The sequence below is a fragment of the Scyliorhinus torazame genome, chromosome 5 (genome assembly GCF_047496885.1).
Source record: "Scyliorhinus torazame isolate Kashiwa2021f chromosome 5, sScyTor2.1, whole genome shotgun sequence".
In the NCBI taxonomy this organism is placed as follows: Eukaryota; Metazoa; Chordata; class Chondrichthyes; order Carcharhiniformes; family Scyliorhinidae; genus Scyliorhinus; species Scyliorhinus torazame.
This window is the reverse complement of record NC_092711.1, coordinates 210,536,925-210,551,998: the sequence shown is the minus strand read 5'-3', so window position 1 is coordinate 210,551,998 and position 15,074 is coordinate 210,536,925. Positions and strand designations below refer to the sequence as shown.

At 47.0% G+C, this 15,074-nt stretch overlaps 1 protein-coding gene across 1 annotated transcript in view; it reads right to left on the bottom strand.

The window, feature by feature from the left end:
* Positions 1-15,074, bottom strand: part of LOC140418107 (sodium- and chloride-dependent neutral and basic amino acid transporter B(0+)-like) — a 111,359-nt gene that overhangs the window by 19,141 nt on the left and 77,144 nt on the right. The window contains exons 9-12 of the mRNA XM_072501525.1: positions 14,720-14,838; positions 11,291-11,390; positions 9,577-9,686; positions 8,677-8,847 (exon numbers count right to left, since the gene is read on the bottom strand). Of these exons, the coding sequence (XP_072357626.1) occupies positions 8,677-8,847; positions 9,577-9,686; positions 11,291-11,390; positions 14,720-14,838 (500 nt within the window). The remainder of the gene's footprint in view (positions 1-8,676; positions 8,848-9,576; positions 9,687-11,290; positions 11,391-14,719; positions 14,839-15,074) is intronic.

Sequence of the window (15,074 nt, the reverse complement as noted above, 5' to 3'; positions counted from 1 at the left end):
GATGACTGACATTCACTGATCATCCCTGTTCTTGATGACTGACATTGACCGATCATCCCTGTTCTTGATGACTAACATTCACTGATCATCCCTGTTCTTGATGACAGACATTCACCGATCATCCCTGTTCTTGATGACTGACATTCACCGATCATCCCTGTTCTTGATGACTGACATTCACTGATCATCCCTGTTCTTGATGACTGACAGTCACCGATCATCCCTGTTCTTGATGACTGACATTCACTGATCATCCCTGTTCTTGATGACTGACATTCACCGATCATCCCTGTTCTTGATGACTGACATTCACTGATCATCCCTGTTCTTGATGACTGACATTCACCGATCATCCCTGTTCTTGATGACTGACATTCACTGATCATCCCTGTTCTTGATGACTGACATTCAGTAATCATTCCTGTTCTTGATGACTGTCATTCACTGATCATCCCTGTTCTTGATGACTGACATTCACCGATCATCCCTGTTCTTGATGACTGACATTCACCGATCATCCCTGTTCTTGATGACTGACATTCACTGATCATCCCTGTTCTTGATGACTGACATTCACCGATAATCCCTGTTCTTGATGACTGACATTCACTGATCATCCCTGTTCATGATGACTGACATTCAGTAATCATTCCTGTTCTTGATGACTGTCATTCACTGATCATCCCTGTTCCTGATGACTGACATTCACCGATCATCCCTGTTCTTGAAGACTGACATTCACCGATCATCCCTATTCTTGATGACTGACATTCACTGATCATCCCTGTTCTTGATGACTGACATTCACTGATCATCCCTGTTCTTGATGACTGACATTCAGTAATCATTCCTGTTCTTGATGACTGTCATTCACTGATCATCCCTGATCTTGATGACTGACATTCGCCGATCATCCCTGTTCTTGATCACTGACATTCACTGATCATCCCTGTTCCTGATGACTGACATTCAATAATCATTCCTGTTCTTGATGACTGACATTCACTGATCATCCCTGTTCCTGATGACTGACATTCACTAATCATCCCTGTTCTTGATGACTGACATTCACCAATCATCCCTGTTCTTGGAGACGGACATTCACCGATCATCCCTGTTCTTGATGACTGACATTCACTGATTATCCCTGTTCTTGATGACTGACATTCACCGTTCATCCCTGTTCTTGATGACTGACATTCACTAATCATCCCTGTTCTTGATGACTGACATTCACTGAACATCCCTGTTCTTGATGACTGACATTCACCGATCATCCCTGTTCTTGATGACTGACATTCACCGATCATCCCTGTTCTTGATGACTGACATTCACCGATCATCCCTGTGCTTGGAGACGGACATTCACCGATCATCCCTGTTCTTGATGACTGACATTCACCGATCATCCCTGTTCTTGGAGACGGACATTCACTGATCATCCCTGTTCTTGATGACTGACATTCACCGATCATCCCTGTTCTTGATGACTGACATTCACTGATCATCCCTATTCTTGATGACTGACATTCAGTAATCATTCCTGTTCATGATGACCGACATTCACCGATCATCCCTGGTCTTGATGACTGACATTCACTCATCATCCCTGTTCTTGGTGACTGACATTCACTGATCATCCCTGTTCTTGATGACTGACATTCACTGATCATCCCTGTTTTTGATGACTGACATTCAGTAATCATTCCTGTTCATGATGACTGTCATTCACTGATCATCCCTGTTCTTGATGACTGACATTCACTGATCATTCCTGTTCTTGATGACTGACATTCACTAATCATCCCTGTTCTTGATGACTGACATTCACTGATCATCCCTGTTCTTGATGACTGACATTCACTAATCATCCCTGTATTTGATGACTGACATTCACTGATCATCCCTGTTCTTGATGACTGACATTCACTGATCATCCCTGTATTTGATGACTGACATTCACTGATCATCCCTGTTCTTGATGACTGACATTCACTGATCATCCCTGTTCTTCATCACTGACAGTCACTGATCATCCCTGTTCTTGATGACTGACATTCACTGATCATCCCTGTTCTTGATGACTGACATTCACTGATCATCCCTGTATTTGATGACTGACATTCACTGATCATCCCTGTTCTTGATGACTGACATTCACTGATCATCCCTGTTCTTCATCACTGACAGTCACTGATCATCCCTGTTCTTGATGACTGACATTCACCGATCAACCCTGTTCTTGATGACGGACATTCACCGATCATCCCTGTTCTTGATGACTGACATTCACCGATCATCCCTGTTCTTGGAGACTGACATTCACCGATCATCCCTGCTCTTGATGACTGACATTCACAAATCATCCCTATTCTTGATGACTGACATTCACTGATCATCCCTGTTCTTGATGACTGACATTCACTAATCATCCCTGTTCTTGATGACTGACATTCACTGATCATCCCTGTTCTTGATGACTGACATTCACTAATCATCCCTGTTCTTGATGACTGACATTCACTGATCATCCCTGTTCTTGATGATGATAATCACGAATCATCCCTGTTCTTGATGACTGACATTCACTGATCATCTCTGTTCATGATGACTGAAATTCACTGATCATCCCTGTTCTTCATGACAGACATTCACTAATCATCCCTGTTCTTGATGACTGACATTCACTGATCATCCCTGTTCTTGATGACTCTGCGTCAAATTCTGTTTTGGAAAATTGCTGTGAGGTGCCTTGTGATTATTTAGTACCTTAAAAGTTTCCACATAAATGAAAGTTGTTGTTATTGTACATTGAGTGCTTGGGAGAACTTCACACAAATCCTGTTCACTGATGTTTGAAAGATTCTTCCGGTGTGACCATGGTGCGACTGGTCACAAGCAGGGCGGCTCCTGCTTGAAGGCACAGAAAAGAGTTCTTTATACCCGATACTGGGTGGAATTTTGCTGAACAGGCGTCGGTGAATGTTGGAGGAGTAGTTTCCCCCGGGAGTGGTATGCCTGCTGGCTATCTGACCCGGCAGATAACAGTGAGAGATTTTGCTGAAAAGTTGGAGCGAGCCTTTGCTGCAGCAGCCACTGCAAACATGCAGGCAGGGGAAGGGCTGGTGCAAGCTGGAAGGCCCCGGGTGGAGGAGCTGATGCCGTTTATTAAAGAGGAATTCTGTGAGCAGAGGAACGACATGCAGGTGGATCGCTCAAAGGCCATCGAAGGAGTTGCGGCACCCCAGAAGAGTTCTCTGGAATGGGTGGAGAGGTGTTTGGAGGTGCAGTGGTTGCAGATTCGGGAGATCGAAGGAGTGATCTCGGACCACAGCGGTCGTGTGGTGGCTCTGGAGGCGGAGTTGGGGCTACAAGGTTACCTGTGTAAAAGGTTGGTGGCAAAGGTGGAGGAGCAGGAGAATGCTTCGAGAAGGCAGAACCTGCGAATAGAGGGCCTGCCTGATGGAGTGGAAGGTGTGAGTGCCACGAGGTACGTCTCGAAGATGCTGCCGGGGCTGGTGACAGAAGGGGTGCTAGATAAGGTGCCTGAAGTGGAGCGAGCGCATAGGTCCCTGAGGCAGAAGCCTAGAGCTGGGGAGCCGCCATGGGCGGTGATCGTGAGACTCCACAAATTTGTGGAGAAAGAGTAGATTCTGCGATGGGCCAGGGAGAATCGCACCTGCAACTGGGAGGGGTATAACGTCTGAATTTATCAGGACATTGGAGCCAAGTCGGCAAAGTGGCAGCAGGCTTCAACAAGGCCAAGGCGGTGCTGTACCAGCGGCAGATCAGGTTTGGGGTGCTCTACCCAGCGAACGGGTGACGTTCGGAAGCCTGGAGTATTATTTTGAGATCCCAGAAGTAGCCGACGACTTCATTAAGGTGCATAAACTGGGGGAGACCTGAGCGAACAATGCTTGGGAACTGGGGTGCTGGCACTTTGTAACAGTTGGGAGGATGTTTGAAGTGGGGGTAGGAATTGGCAGACTTTGGTCTTTTTTGGGGGGTTTGCTGTTCAATGTTGAGGTTGTAAGGGGTTGTAGGAGTGAAGAGTTTATGTGGGGATGGATGTTCCCATCCGCCCCTCCTGTTTTATGGGACTGTTTGTGTTTAACATTTGTTTGTTTGCCTTTGGAGAAGGCTGTCTGCAGTTTGAGGGAACTCCTTGTTTGGGTGGGGGAGGGTAAGGTCAGCAGGGAGCCTTCCTCCTTGAGCTGAGGAGTGGGGAAGGGGAATGGAAGGGGAGGTCATTGGGAGGTGCCTTTGGGCAGGGGCGGCCGCTCTAGAAGGTTATGCTGGTGAACGGAAGTGAGGTGGTGGGCGAGAAGACCGAGAGGGGTGGCCGGGGGGAGAGGGAGGAAGGGGGAGAAGGGGGGGGGGGGAGTTTGTTGCGACGTGGCAGGGGGTGAGAGATGATACAGTCAGGGGCAGAGGAAGGGGCCATCTGGGATGGGCTAGGTATAGGGTGGAATTAAGGGAGCGGGAGTGAAGTGGGGAAGTTGACGGTAGAGGGCATTGGAGGCGTAGGCCTCCGGTAAGGCTGGTAATGTGGAACGTTCGGTAACTGAATGGGTTGGTTAAAATGTCACAGGTGTTTACGCGCCTCAGGTGCTTAAAAGCGGGGGTGCTCTTTCTGCAGGAGACGCACGTCCCTGTGAAGGACCAGGTTAGGTTAAGGAAGGGGTGGGTCGGGCAGGTTTTTCACTCGGGGTTTGATTTGAAATCGAGGTGAGTGGCAATTTTAATGAGCACAAAAATGGGATTTGTGAGTGCTAAGGAGATGAGGGATCTGGGTGGGATTGTGAGTGGGGTATTGGAAGAGGCACCGGTGGTGTTGGTAAATGTGTATGCCTCAAATTGGGATGATGTGGCTTTTATGAATGGGTTGCTGGAAGAGATCCCGAATTTGGCCACACACCAGTTGATCATGGTAGGAGAGTTTAATTGTGTCCTGGAGCTGAGAGTGGATAGGCCGAGCCCCAGGTCAATGGGTAGTGTACGAATGGCGAGGGAGCTGGCGGGGTTCATGGAGAGGATGGGGATGGTGGACCCATGGTTTATTCATAACCCAGGGGGATGGGAGTATTCCTTCTTTTCACACGTCCATAAGGTGTATTTGCAGATTGATTACTTTGTAGTGAGTCAGGAGATTTTGGTTGGGTTATAGGGGGCAGAGTGTGCGGGGATAGTTATCTCGGACCATGCACCCCACTGGCTGGAGACTCGGTTTAGAACGGGACGAGAGAAGAGGCCAGGGTGAAGGTTTGACTTGGGGTTGTTGGCGGATGGAGGTTTTTGTGATAAGGTGCGCCGATTAAGGAGTATGTGGAGTTGAATCAGAATGGAGAGGTGTTGGCAGCCATTTTCTGGGAAGCACTGAAGGCAGTGGTCCGGGGGGAGAAATTATTTTGTTTAAGGCTTGTGCGGATAGGGAAGGAGGGAGGAACATGACCATCCAGTGAGCGAGATAGTGGAGGTGGACAGGGAATATTCGAGGGTGCCCATCATGGAGGGATTGGCGAGGAGGAAAAAGTTGCAGGGGCAGTTTGACAGGCTTACAACAGGGAGGGTGGTAGGGCAACTGCGTAGGGAAAGAGGGGTGCAATATGAGTACGGGGAGAAGGTGAGCCGTATGCTGGCGCACCAGCTGTGGAGGCAGGCTGCGTCCAGGGAAATATTGAAGATCCGGACTGGGGCTGGGGATGTGGTTTCGGAGCCAGGGAAAATAAACGAGGTGTTTAGGGGGTACAACCAGGGACTTTTCGAGGCGGGAGAGGAGGGGGACATGGGGGGAGAGGAGGGGGACATGGGGCGGTTTCTGGACGAGCTGGTGGAGGAAGCAAAGAGGCAGGCGTCGGAGGAGCCCTGGGGCTGAGGGAGGTGCTGGATAGTATCAGAGGTATGAAGTCGGGGAAGGCCCCTGGGCTGGATGGGTACCTGGCGGAATTTTATAAGGAATTCACAACGGACCTGGCACCACATCTGTTGGGGGCGTTTAGTGAAGCACTGGAGAAGGGGGAGTTGCCGGAGGCAGTAATCACACTAATCTCAAAAAAGGGAAGGATCCAGGGGAATGTGGGTCATATAGACCTATATCACTATTGAACATGGATGTGAAAGTATTGGCTAAGTTATTAGCGGGGAGGATAGAGGACTGTATCCCTGGGGTGGTTGCAGAAGATCTAACAGGCTTTGTGAAGGGCAGGCAGATCACGAGTAATAGAAGACGGCTGTTGAATGTGGTGATGAATCCGTCGGGGGCTCTGGTACTGGAGGTGGTGGTGTCCATGGACGCGGAGAAGGCATTTGATCGGGTGGACTGGCGGTACTTGTTTGCAGTTTTGAGAAGGTCTGGGTTTGGGCCGAGATTTGTGGCATGGGTGCGGTTGCTGTATATGGCACCAAGGACGAGGGTGAGGATGAATGATATGAGCTCATGAGTCTCATATGAGGCAGGGATACCCGCTGTCACCATTGCTGTTTGCGCTGCCCATAGAGCCGTTGGCAATGGCTCTCAAGAGGGTCGGCGGAGTGGCGGGGGCTTATGAGGGGACAGAGGGAGCATTGAGTGTCGCTCGATGCCACTGACCTCTTGCTGTATGTTTCGGATCCGTTGGAGTGTGTGGGAAGGATTATATGCTTGCTGTGGAGGTTTTGTGGCTTCTCAGGGTACAAACTGAATCATAACCATGAGGAAAATGGCGTGTGTAAGTCTAACCGTTCAGTGGTGAGCTGACTGAATGATGTTCCCTCTGGTCAACAGTATCTCCATTGAATAGAACATAGAACATACAGTGCAGAAGGAGGCCATTCGGCCCATCGAGTCTGCACCGGCCCTTGGAAACAGCAGCCCACTTAAGCCCACACCCGTAACCCAGTAACCCCACGTAATCTTTTTGGGCACTAAGAGCAATTTAGCATGGCCAAACCACCTAACGTGCACATCTTTGGACTGTGGGAGGAAACCAGAGCACCCAGAGGAAACCCACGCAGACACGGGGAGGACATGAAGACTCTGCACATGCAGTGACCCAGCGGCGAATCGAACCTGTGACCCTGGAGCTGTGAAGCAACTGTGCTAACCACTGTGCTAACGCGCTGCCCCACGGTAGGGAAAAGCGAAGTATTCCCGGTGAATGAGCTGGCACAGCGGGCTAATTTAGCGGAGATGCCATTTCCGGTAGTTCGGGAAAGGTTTAGGTATTTGGGGTTCAGGTAGCGAGGGAATGGACAGGGCTCAATAAGTGGAACTTAACAAAGCTGGTGGAGGAGGCCAGCGAGGATTTTAGGAGATGGGATACACTGCACTTAATGTTGGTGGGGAAGGTCCAAGTGGTGAAAATGACTATTCTGCTGAGGTTCTTGTTAATCTTTCAGGCTCTCCCGATCTTTATACCAAAGACCTTTTTTGGAAAGTGGACACAATCATCTTGGACTTTCTATGGGCAGGGCAGGTGGCGAGCGTGGGGAGGGCCCTGCTACAGAGGCAGCAGGGGGTGGTTGGTGTTTCCGAACTTGCTTCATTATTATTGGGCGGCGAATGTGGACAAGATGCGGCGATGATGGTAAGGAGAAGGGGTAGAGTGTGTTAGGATGGAGGAGGAATCTTGTAAGGGGTCTAATTTGAGGGCTGTAGTGACGGCAGCATTGCCAATGGCTCCGAGTAGGTATTCAGGGAGCCCGGTGGTGCAGTCCACGGTGAAGATATGGAATCAATTGAGGAGGCATTTTAGGGTGGACCGGATGTTGGTGCTAACGCCGCTGTGTGAGAATCATGGGCTTGAGCCGGTGGGGGGGGGATGGATAGTAGAGACAGGAGGTACACCCTGTTGGAGCAACTGCTGCTTCCGGATATGGAAGGGGAGGGAAGAATTGAGGATATGTACATGTGGCTGGGGGAGTAGGGAGGTGAGCGGGTGGTGAAGATCAAAGAGAAATGGGAAGCAGAGCTGGGAGGAGAGATCAATTGGGGAGTATGGAGTGAGGCACTGCGTAGGGTAAACGGGACCTCCTCCTGTGCAAGGATGAGCCGGATACAGTTTAAGGTGGTGCACAGGGTTCATATGACTCAGGCGAGAATGGGTGGGTGCTTCCAGGGGGTAGCAGATGAGCAAGAGAGGTGTGGGCAGGGGCCAGCGAATCACGCTGTGAAGAATTGGGAAGATTCTGGGCGTGAGTGTTCGCGGTCTTAGCCAGGATAGTGGAGGAGGAGGTGGACTTGGATATTTGGTGTTTCAGAGAAGCTGGAGCTCATGGAGACAAGGAAGGCCGATTTCATGGCCTTCGCCTCCCTGATTGCATGGCGGCGAATTTTGCTGGAGTGGCGGTCGGCATCGCCACGGGGTGTAGCGGCTTGATTGGGTGACCTGTACAACTTCCTGCGGTTAGAGAGGATAAAGAATGAGTTAAGGGGCTTAGCTGGGGGGTTTGAGAAAAGATGGAGGATGTTTGTGACCGTGTTTGAGGAGCTGTTCGTCGCAAGGGGGTGGTGGGAGGTGGAGGGGGGGGGGGGGGGGGGGGGGTGGAGCGGGAGGTCGAAAAAGGGGAAAAATCTGCTGAGGCTGTGTAGTTGTTTGCTGGGAAATATGTTTCCCGAGGTGTTTATTTACTGTAACCTGTTTTGATACTTGTAATAAAATACATTAAAAAAAAATAATGTTGCAAAGATTTCCTTACTTGATACAAGGTGTCACCCTCAGCTTGGACAACTCTCCCAATGGCGACAATGGGAATCCACAGAATACAGAAGATGATCAAACACCAGCCAAGTGCTATTGCCCAGACTGGGTACTCAATAGGTCCGTATGTTGGTGGGGTGAATGTTGTTAATGACCAGATTAAAATTACCTGATTGAAATAATTGTGCAAAACAAAATCAAATACAAAATGAGAGATTGTCTGCAGTGATTTTCAGCGGGAAATCTTACAAATATGTAACATTGACTGGAGACAAGGATATATGTGAATGAACCATATAACTATTGTGGGTGCAAGAGTGAGTGAAATGTTAGTGGTGCTGCAGCAAGCAACTTACTTCTTAACTCCTCGAAGCCTATCCACCATCTACAAGGCACAAGTCAGGAATGTGATGGAATACTCTCCCCTGGCCTGCATGAATGCAGTTCTAACAACACTCAAAAAACCTGACACCATCTAGGATATAGCAACCCACTTGATTGGCACCCCTTCCATAAACATTCACTCCCTCCACCACCGATGCACAGTCACAACAGTGTGCACCATCTACAAGGTGCACTGCAGGAATGCAGCAAGGCTCCTTGGACATCACCATTGAAAACCATGACCGCTTCTATCTAGAATGATAAGGGTAGCAGATAACTGGGAACAGAACTGCCTGGAAGTTCCCCTCCAAGTCACCCACCATCCTGGCTTGGAAATATATTGCCCATCCTGCCAATGGGTCTAAATGCTGGAACTCCCTCCCTGAGAGCAGGTTGGATGAACCTACACCGCGCAGCCTGCAGTGGTTCAAGAAGACAGCTCACCACCACCTCTAAAGGGCATTAGGGATAGGCCATAAATGCTAATGAATGAATAAAGACCAAATCTCCTTACTGCAACCAAACACGGAGAGATAAAAATCCAACATCCTCTCCACCAGAGCCAGAAGAGCCAATGCTTTTTCCCAATCATCATCTCAATGTCCTTGATGAATCTATTTACCCCTGTGAACAACAGGAAAGCAGAGAGACACAATCACTTGGTTTTACTTGGTCAGGGTGTCACTGATGAACAGATTGAGATCTGCTGGCATTTCAAGCAGGGTGAATAAATGCTCTTCTGTCACCAATCTGAACATGATGTGGAGATGCCGGTGTTGGACTGGGGTGAGCACAGTAAGAAGTCTTACAGCACCAGGTTAAAGTCCAACAGGATTGTTTCAAATCACTAGCTTTCGGAGTACTGCTCTTTCCTCAGGTGAATGAAGAGGTAGGTTCCAGAAAGATATATATAGACAAAGTCAAAGATGCAAGACGATACTTTGAAAGCGAGCCTTTTCAGGTAATTAAGTCTTTACAGATCCAGAGATGGGGTAACCCCAGGTTAAAGAGGTGTGAATTGTCTCAAGCCAGGACAGTTGGTAGGATTTTGCATGCCCAGGCCAGATGGTATGGGGTGAATGTAATGAGACATGAATCCAAGGTCCCGGTTGAGGCCGTAACCATGTGTGCGGAACTTGGCTATAAGTTTCTGTTTGGCGATTCTGCGTTGTCGTGTGTCCTGAAGGCTGCCTTGGAGAATGCTTACCCGAAGATCAGAGGCTGAATGCCTTTGACTGCTAAAGTGTTCCCCGACTGGAAGGGAACATTTCTGCCTGGCAATTGTTGCACGATGTCCGTTCATCGCAGTGTCTGCATAGTTTTGCCAATGTACCACGCTTTGAGACATCCTTTCCTGCAGCGTATTCGGTAGACAACGTTGGCAGACTCGCATGATTATGTACTGCGTACTTGATGGGTGATGTTTTCATGTGTTTATGATGGCACCCATGATGAAGACCTGGCACGTCTTGCAGAGATTGCCATGGCAGGGTTGTGTGGTGTCGTGGTTGCTGCCCTGAAGGCTGGGTAGCCCCCCTCTCTCTCTGGATCTGTAAAGACTTAATTACCTGCAAATGCTCGCTTTCAAAGTATTGTCTTGCATCTTTGACTTTGTCTATATATGTTTCTGGAACCTACCTCTTCATTCACCTGAGGAAGGAGCAGTGCTCCGAAAGCTAGTGATTTGAAACAAATCTGCACGACAATCTGAGCAGACACAAAGGTAATTGCAAACACGTTGATGGCTTGAACCTGTCCTGTTGCCCCAACTGCCTTGATAGTTGGGAAGAACTGGCAACTGAGTCAAGTGGCAAAAGACTCAGAGTGAAGACATTTCAGCAACATCATCATCGGCAATTCACAGGGGGGGAAAAAACACTACAGCCAGATTGGCACCAACAGCAAGCAGCTGTATCCCAGCATGAACAAAAGCACCATGGTGATGGCATTTCCAATGTTGACATGTGGAACCAAATGGGATGGAGATTTGAGAATTTTTGCTCGATCTGTGGGTTCTTCTCCCAGGTGTGACTCAGTCAGTTTGAATTCTTCCCCTGAGTCGCAAGGTTTTAATTTTTCTTTTCAACTAAGGAGACAACTTGAATTTCCATCCTGGACAAAAAAATCACCCTATGGAATTTCCATATGTTTTCTGAAGAGACAGGAACACCCACACAATCAATTTTAATGTTTTTCTTTGCTTCAGTACTTTTTCTTGTTCCACTTACCATAGATCCAGCTCAGACTGATGAGTTCCAACAGAGCGATTATAATGAGGACCCATCCAGTGCAGAAATAATCGATTAAATTTAACCAGTAAATTCCAGCCTTAAGTTAAATGGAAAATTAGAAAATGTTACTGGGGAAAATCATAACATTCAAAATAAGAGATTGATGGAACATGAAAAATTAATTTTGTCTAACTACAAAACATCCTATTCTACCGTGTCTGCTCATTTTTTTTCCCTCATTACTTTAAGTTCTGGAATCAATTCTATCCCTCTTCAATTTTTGAATATCCTTTCAGACAAGGAGGCCGGAATTACACGCAGTACTCCAGATGTGGGCTGGGATTCTTCAGCCTTTGCATACCCCCACCCATGGGTTTCCTGGTGGCATGGGATGGCTTCAATGGGAAATTCCATTGACAAGTGGCGGGAATATAGAATCCCACAGCCAACGAATAGCGCACCGCTGGGAAACACGTGACTGGGGGACTGGAAAATCCAGTGATCTCACTCGGGTCAAATATCTCTCTGGATTTATAGTGTATGCTCCTTGCAATGCAGTTCAATACTCTGTTTTCTGTCTCAACAGCCTGGGAACATCGTGGAATTACACATTACTCACACAATAATGAAAAGAAGAATAGCTTATATTGATATATCACCTTTATTGTAATTAAATGCCACAAGGCACTTCAAAGCACCCAATATCTATCTCTCCTTTCTCAATATCTCAACTACATCTATCAACTTCCCTTGACCAGAAACTGAACTGGACTAGCCATGCAAATATTGTGGCTACAAGAGCAGGTCAAAGGCTCAGAATCCTGCAGCAAGTAACTCACTTCCTGACCCCTCAAAGCCCAGCCACCATTTACAAGGCTCAAGTCAGGAGTGGAATGGAATACTTTCTACTTGACTAGATAAGCACAGCTCAACCAATACTCAGAAAGCTTTACACCATCCAGAACAAAGTTGCCCAGGTGATTGGCATCCCATCCACAAACAGCACTGTGGGTGTATCTACAGATCATGGACTGCAGCAGTTCAAGAAGGCAGCTCACCACCACCTTCTCAAGGTGCAATTAGGAATGGACAGTAAATGCTGGCCTAGCCAGAAACAGTCACAGACCTACAAATGAACCTGAAAAAAAATTAATTTAGCACAAACTCCATATAAACTTTCCCTCTGCTGAATCTCACATTCCATTTCTCTTTATTAAATTGCATCTGTCTTTTCTGGCTCAATCAACATATATTGCTGCACTATGGTGGGTAAATGCAGCACCAGTTTAGAGTCCTTATTGATGAGGAAGGCCATGTAATCCTTATTCATTCAACCAATAAGAGTTTTGTGACCAACCTGCCTATGGAATCTGATTGTTTCTTCAATGATTCCAAAACGTTTGCCTCTAATGCTTGATTAGAAAATTAGTTCCACATGTCGTCACATGTGTGTTGAAAGATTTCCTGATGCCAGTTATAAAATTACTTTCCCTAATTTGAAGCCATGCTCTCCAGTTCCATAGTTTAATTTTTAAAAATATATTTACAAGACTTATATTCCTTTATAAGATCACCTCTCGGTTGCCTGATCTCTGGATTGAGATGCCCAATTTCGCCAGTCTTTCCTCATATATCAAAGCCCTGACTCTGAGGGTCAGTCTTGTGGCTCTTCTCATCGCAGACTCCAATGTTTGAATGTCTGTCTCTCAGGTTTGGAAGAACTGGATGCAGTGGTCAAGATGGAGTCTAATCAGAGCAGTGAAAGTGTGATGATCATTTCTCTGATTTATATTCAACTGTTTTGGTGATGTAGGTGAACAGCCTTTGTGAATTTGTTACAGCTGCTCTCAGGACTCCGTCAACCACCTTAAACATTCACTCCCTCCACAGTAACTTCCCAGCAGTATTTTTCACATCCACTTTTCCTCGAAGAACAATGACAGCAAGCACACATGAGTACCACCAGCTACAAGTTCCATTCAGAGTCACATGTGGCCCTGACTTGAACTATATCGCTATTCCTTCAGTATCACTGAGCTGAAAGCTTGGAACACCCTCCCTGTTGGTGCTGTTCGTGTACCTATGCCACATGGACTGCAGCAGTTCATGAAGGTGGCTCTCCACCACCTTCTCAGATGCAATTCGGGAAGGGCAATAAATACTGGCCTTGCCAGTGATGCCTTCACTACCTGATCAAATAGGAACAAATATCCACATTGGTCGGACATGTTCAGTGTTGAGTCAAATACGATTCCTCAGTCTTGTTCGGCTTCTTTCTCGGCTGTTTCCACATGATTCATGAAGTATATGGCCCAACTCCAATGTTCATTGCCTCCATCATAATTCATAGGGCGGCACGGTGGCACAGTGGTTAACACTATCACTTCACAGCACCAGAGTCCCAGGTTCGATTTCGGGCTTGGGTCGCAGTCTGCGCGGAGTCTGCATGTTCTCCCCGTGTCTGTGTGGGTTTCCTCAGGGTGCTCTGGTTTCCTCCCACAAGTCCAGAAAGACGTGCTGTGAGGTCATTTGGACATTCTGAATTCTTCCTCAGTGTTTCCAAACAGGCGCAGGAGAGTGGCGAAGAGGGGATTTTCACAGTAACTTCATCGCAGTGTTAATGTAAACCTACTTGTGACAATAATAAACATTATTATTATTATTTGTTCTCCTCTCTAGCCTCTCTTTGTACAAACACCATCCAACATTGGGAATCAAAATGTTGTAATCTCCTTTAGACTGTCTTTGACTTTCATATAAGTCATGAGGAGAGGTTTGTTTTACATGTTTGGAAACAGTCATTATTCACAATTCCTGCTCATCGCCTGTTATTTTTCTTCTTTATGACTTTTTCTTTGCAACTTTCCTCATTCCTCACTGCTGTTCAGTCTGAATATGCTGGTTTTGGGAGAAAATTTCAATCCTTTAAATTTAGTAACATTTTTAATATTCCTGCAATTTCGAGCCCCCGAATGGCAGAAGAGCCTTCAGTTCTAGCAATGTAGCACCCCATCAATAAGAGTGAACTGTTCGCCAAGGCTATTGTTTAAATCCTGGGTTTCCAAGCAAAGCATTATTTTAAAAAAATATATATATTTTTATTCTTTTCCAATTAAGGGGCAATTTGGCGTGGCCAGTTCACCTACCCTGCACATCTTTGTGTTGTGGGTGAGACTCACACAGGCACAGGGAGAATGTGCAAACTCTACACAAACCCAGGTCCTCGGCATGTTGAGGCAGCAGTGCTAACCACTGTGCCACGTGCCACCCCCCCCCAAGTATTGCGTTTTGATCTGAGTTGAGAGGGTTGTTCAACTGAGCCAAGCTGACACGGGAACAGAAATGAACCAGTTGCCATCATTACACTTCTTTTTCATAGCCGGGACTGCATACAGAAATGTAACAAATTATGAGAGGGCAACTCACCTGTGTTATACAAAGAAGACCAAGGAAATATTGTAACAAGCAAGCACCAATTGTCACATAAAGGTGCTTTGATCGGAGAAACTTGGGGAACTGGTCCAGCAGGGTTGTCATAACTATTTCTGATGAAAGAAAATGTTAAATGAGTTCAGTAATTAATTAACAGGTTAATGCAGTCACAGGGAAACCCACCACTGGAGGTGTTGTGTTATGTACTCTGGGATAACACAGGCTGCAACTCGATGCAGCTTTGACCAAAAGATACTCCAGACTTTGAAGTAAGTTCAATGTGATTTATTGAACCATTAGCACAGTTCTCTATGAGTTTGACTCTCCTGCTAATCTTGCTATAGTACCT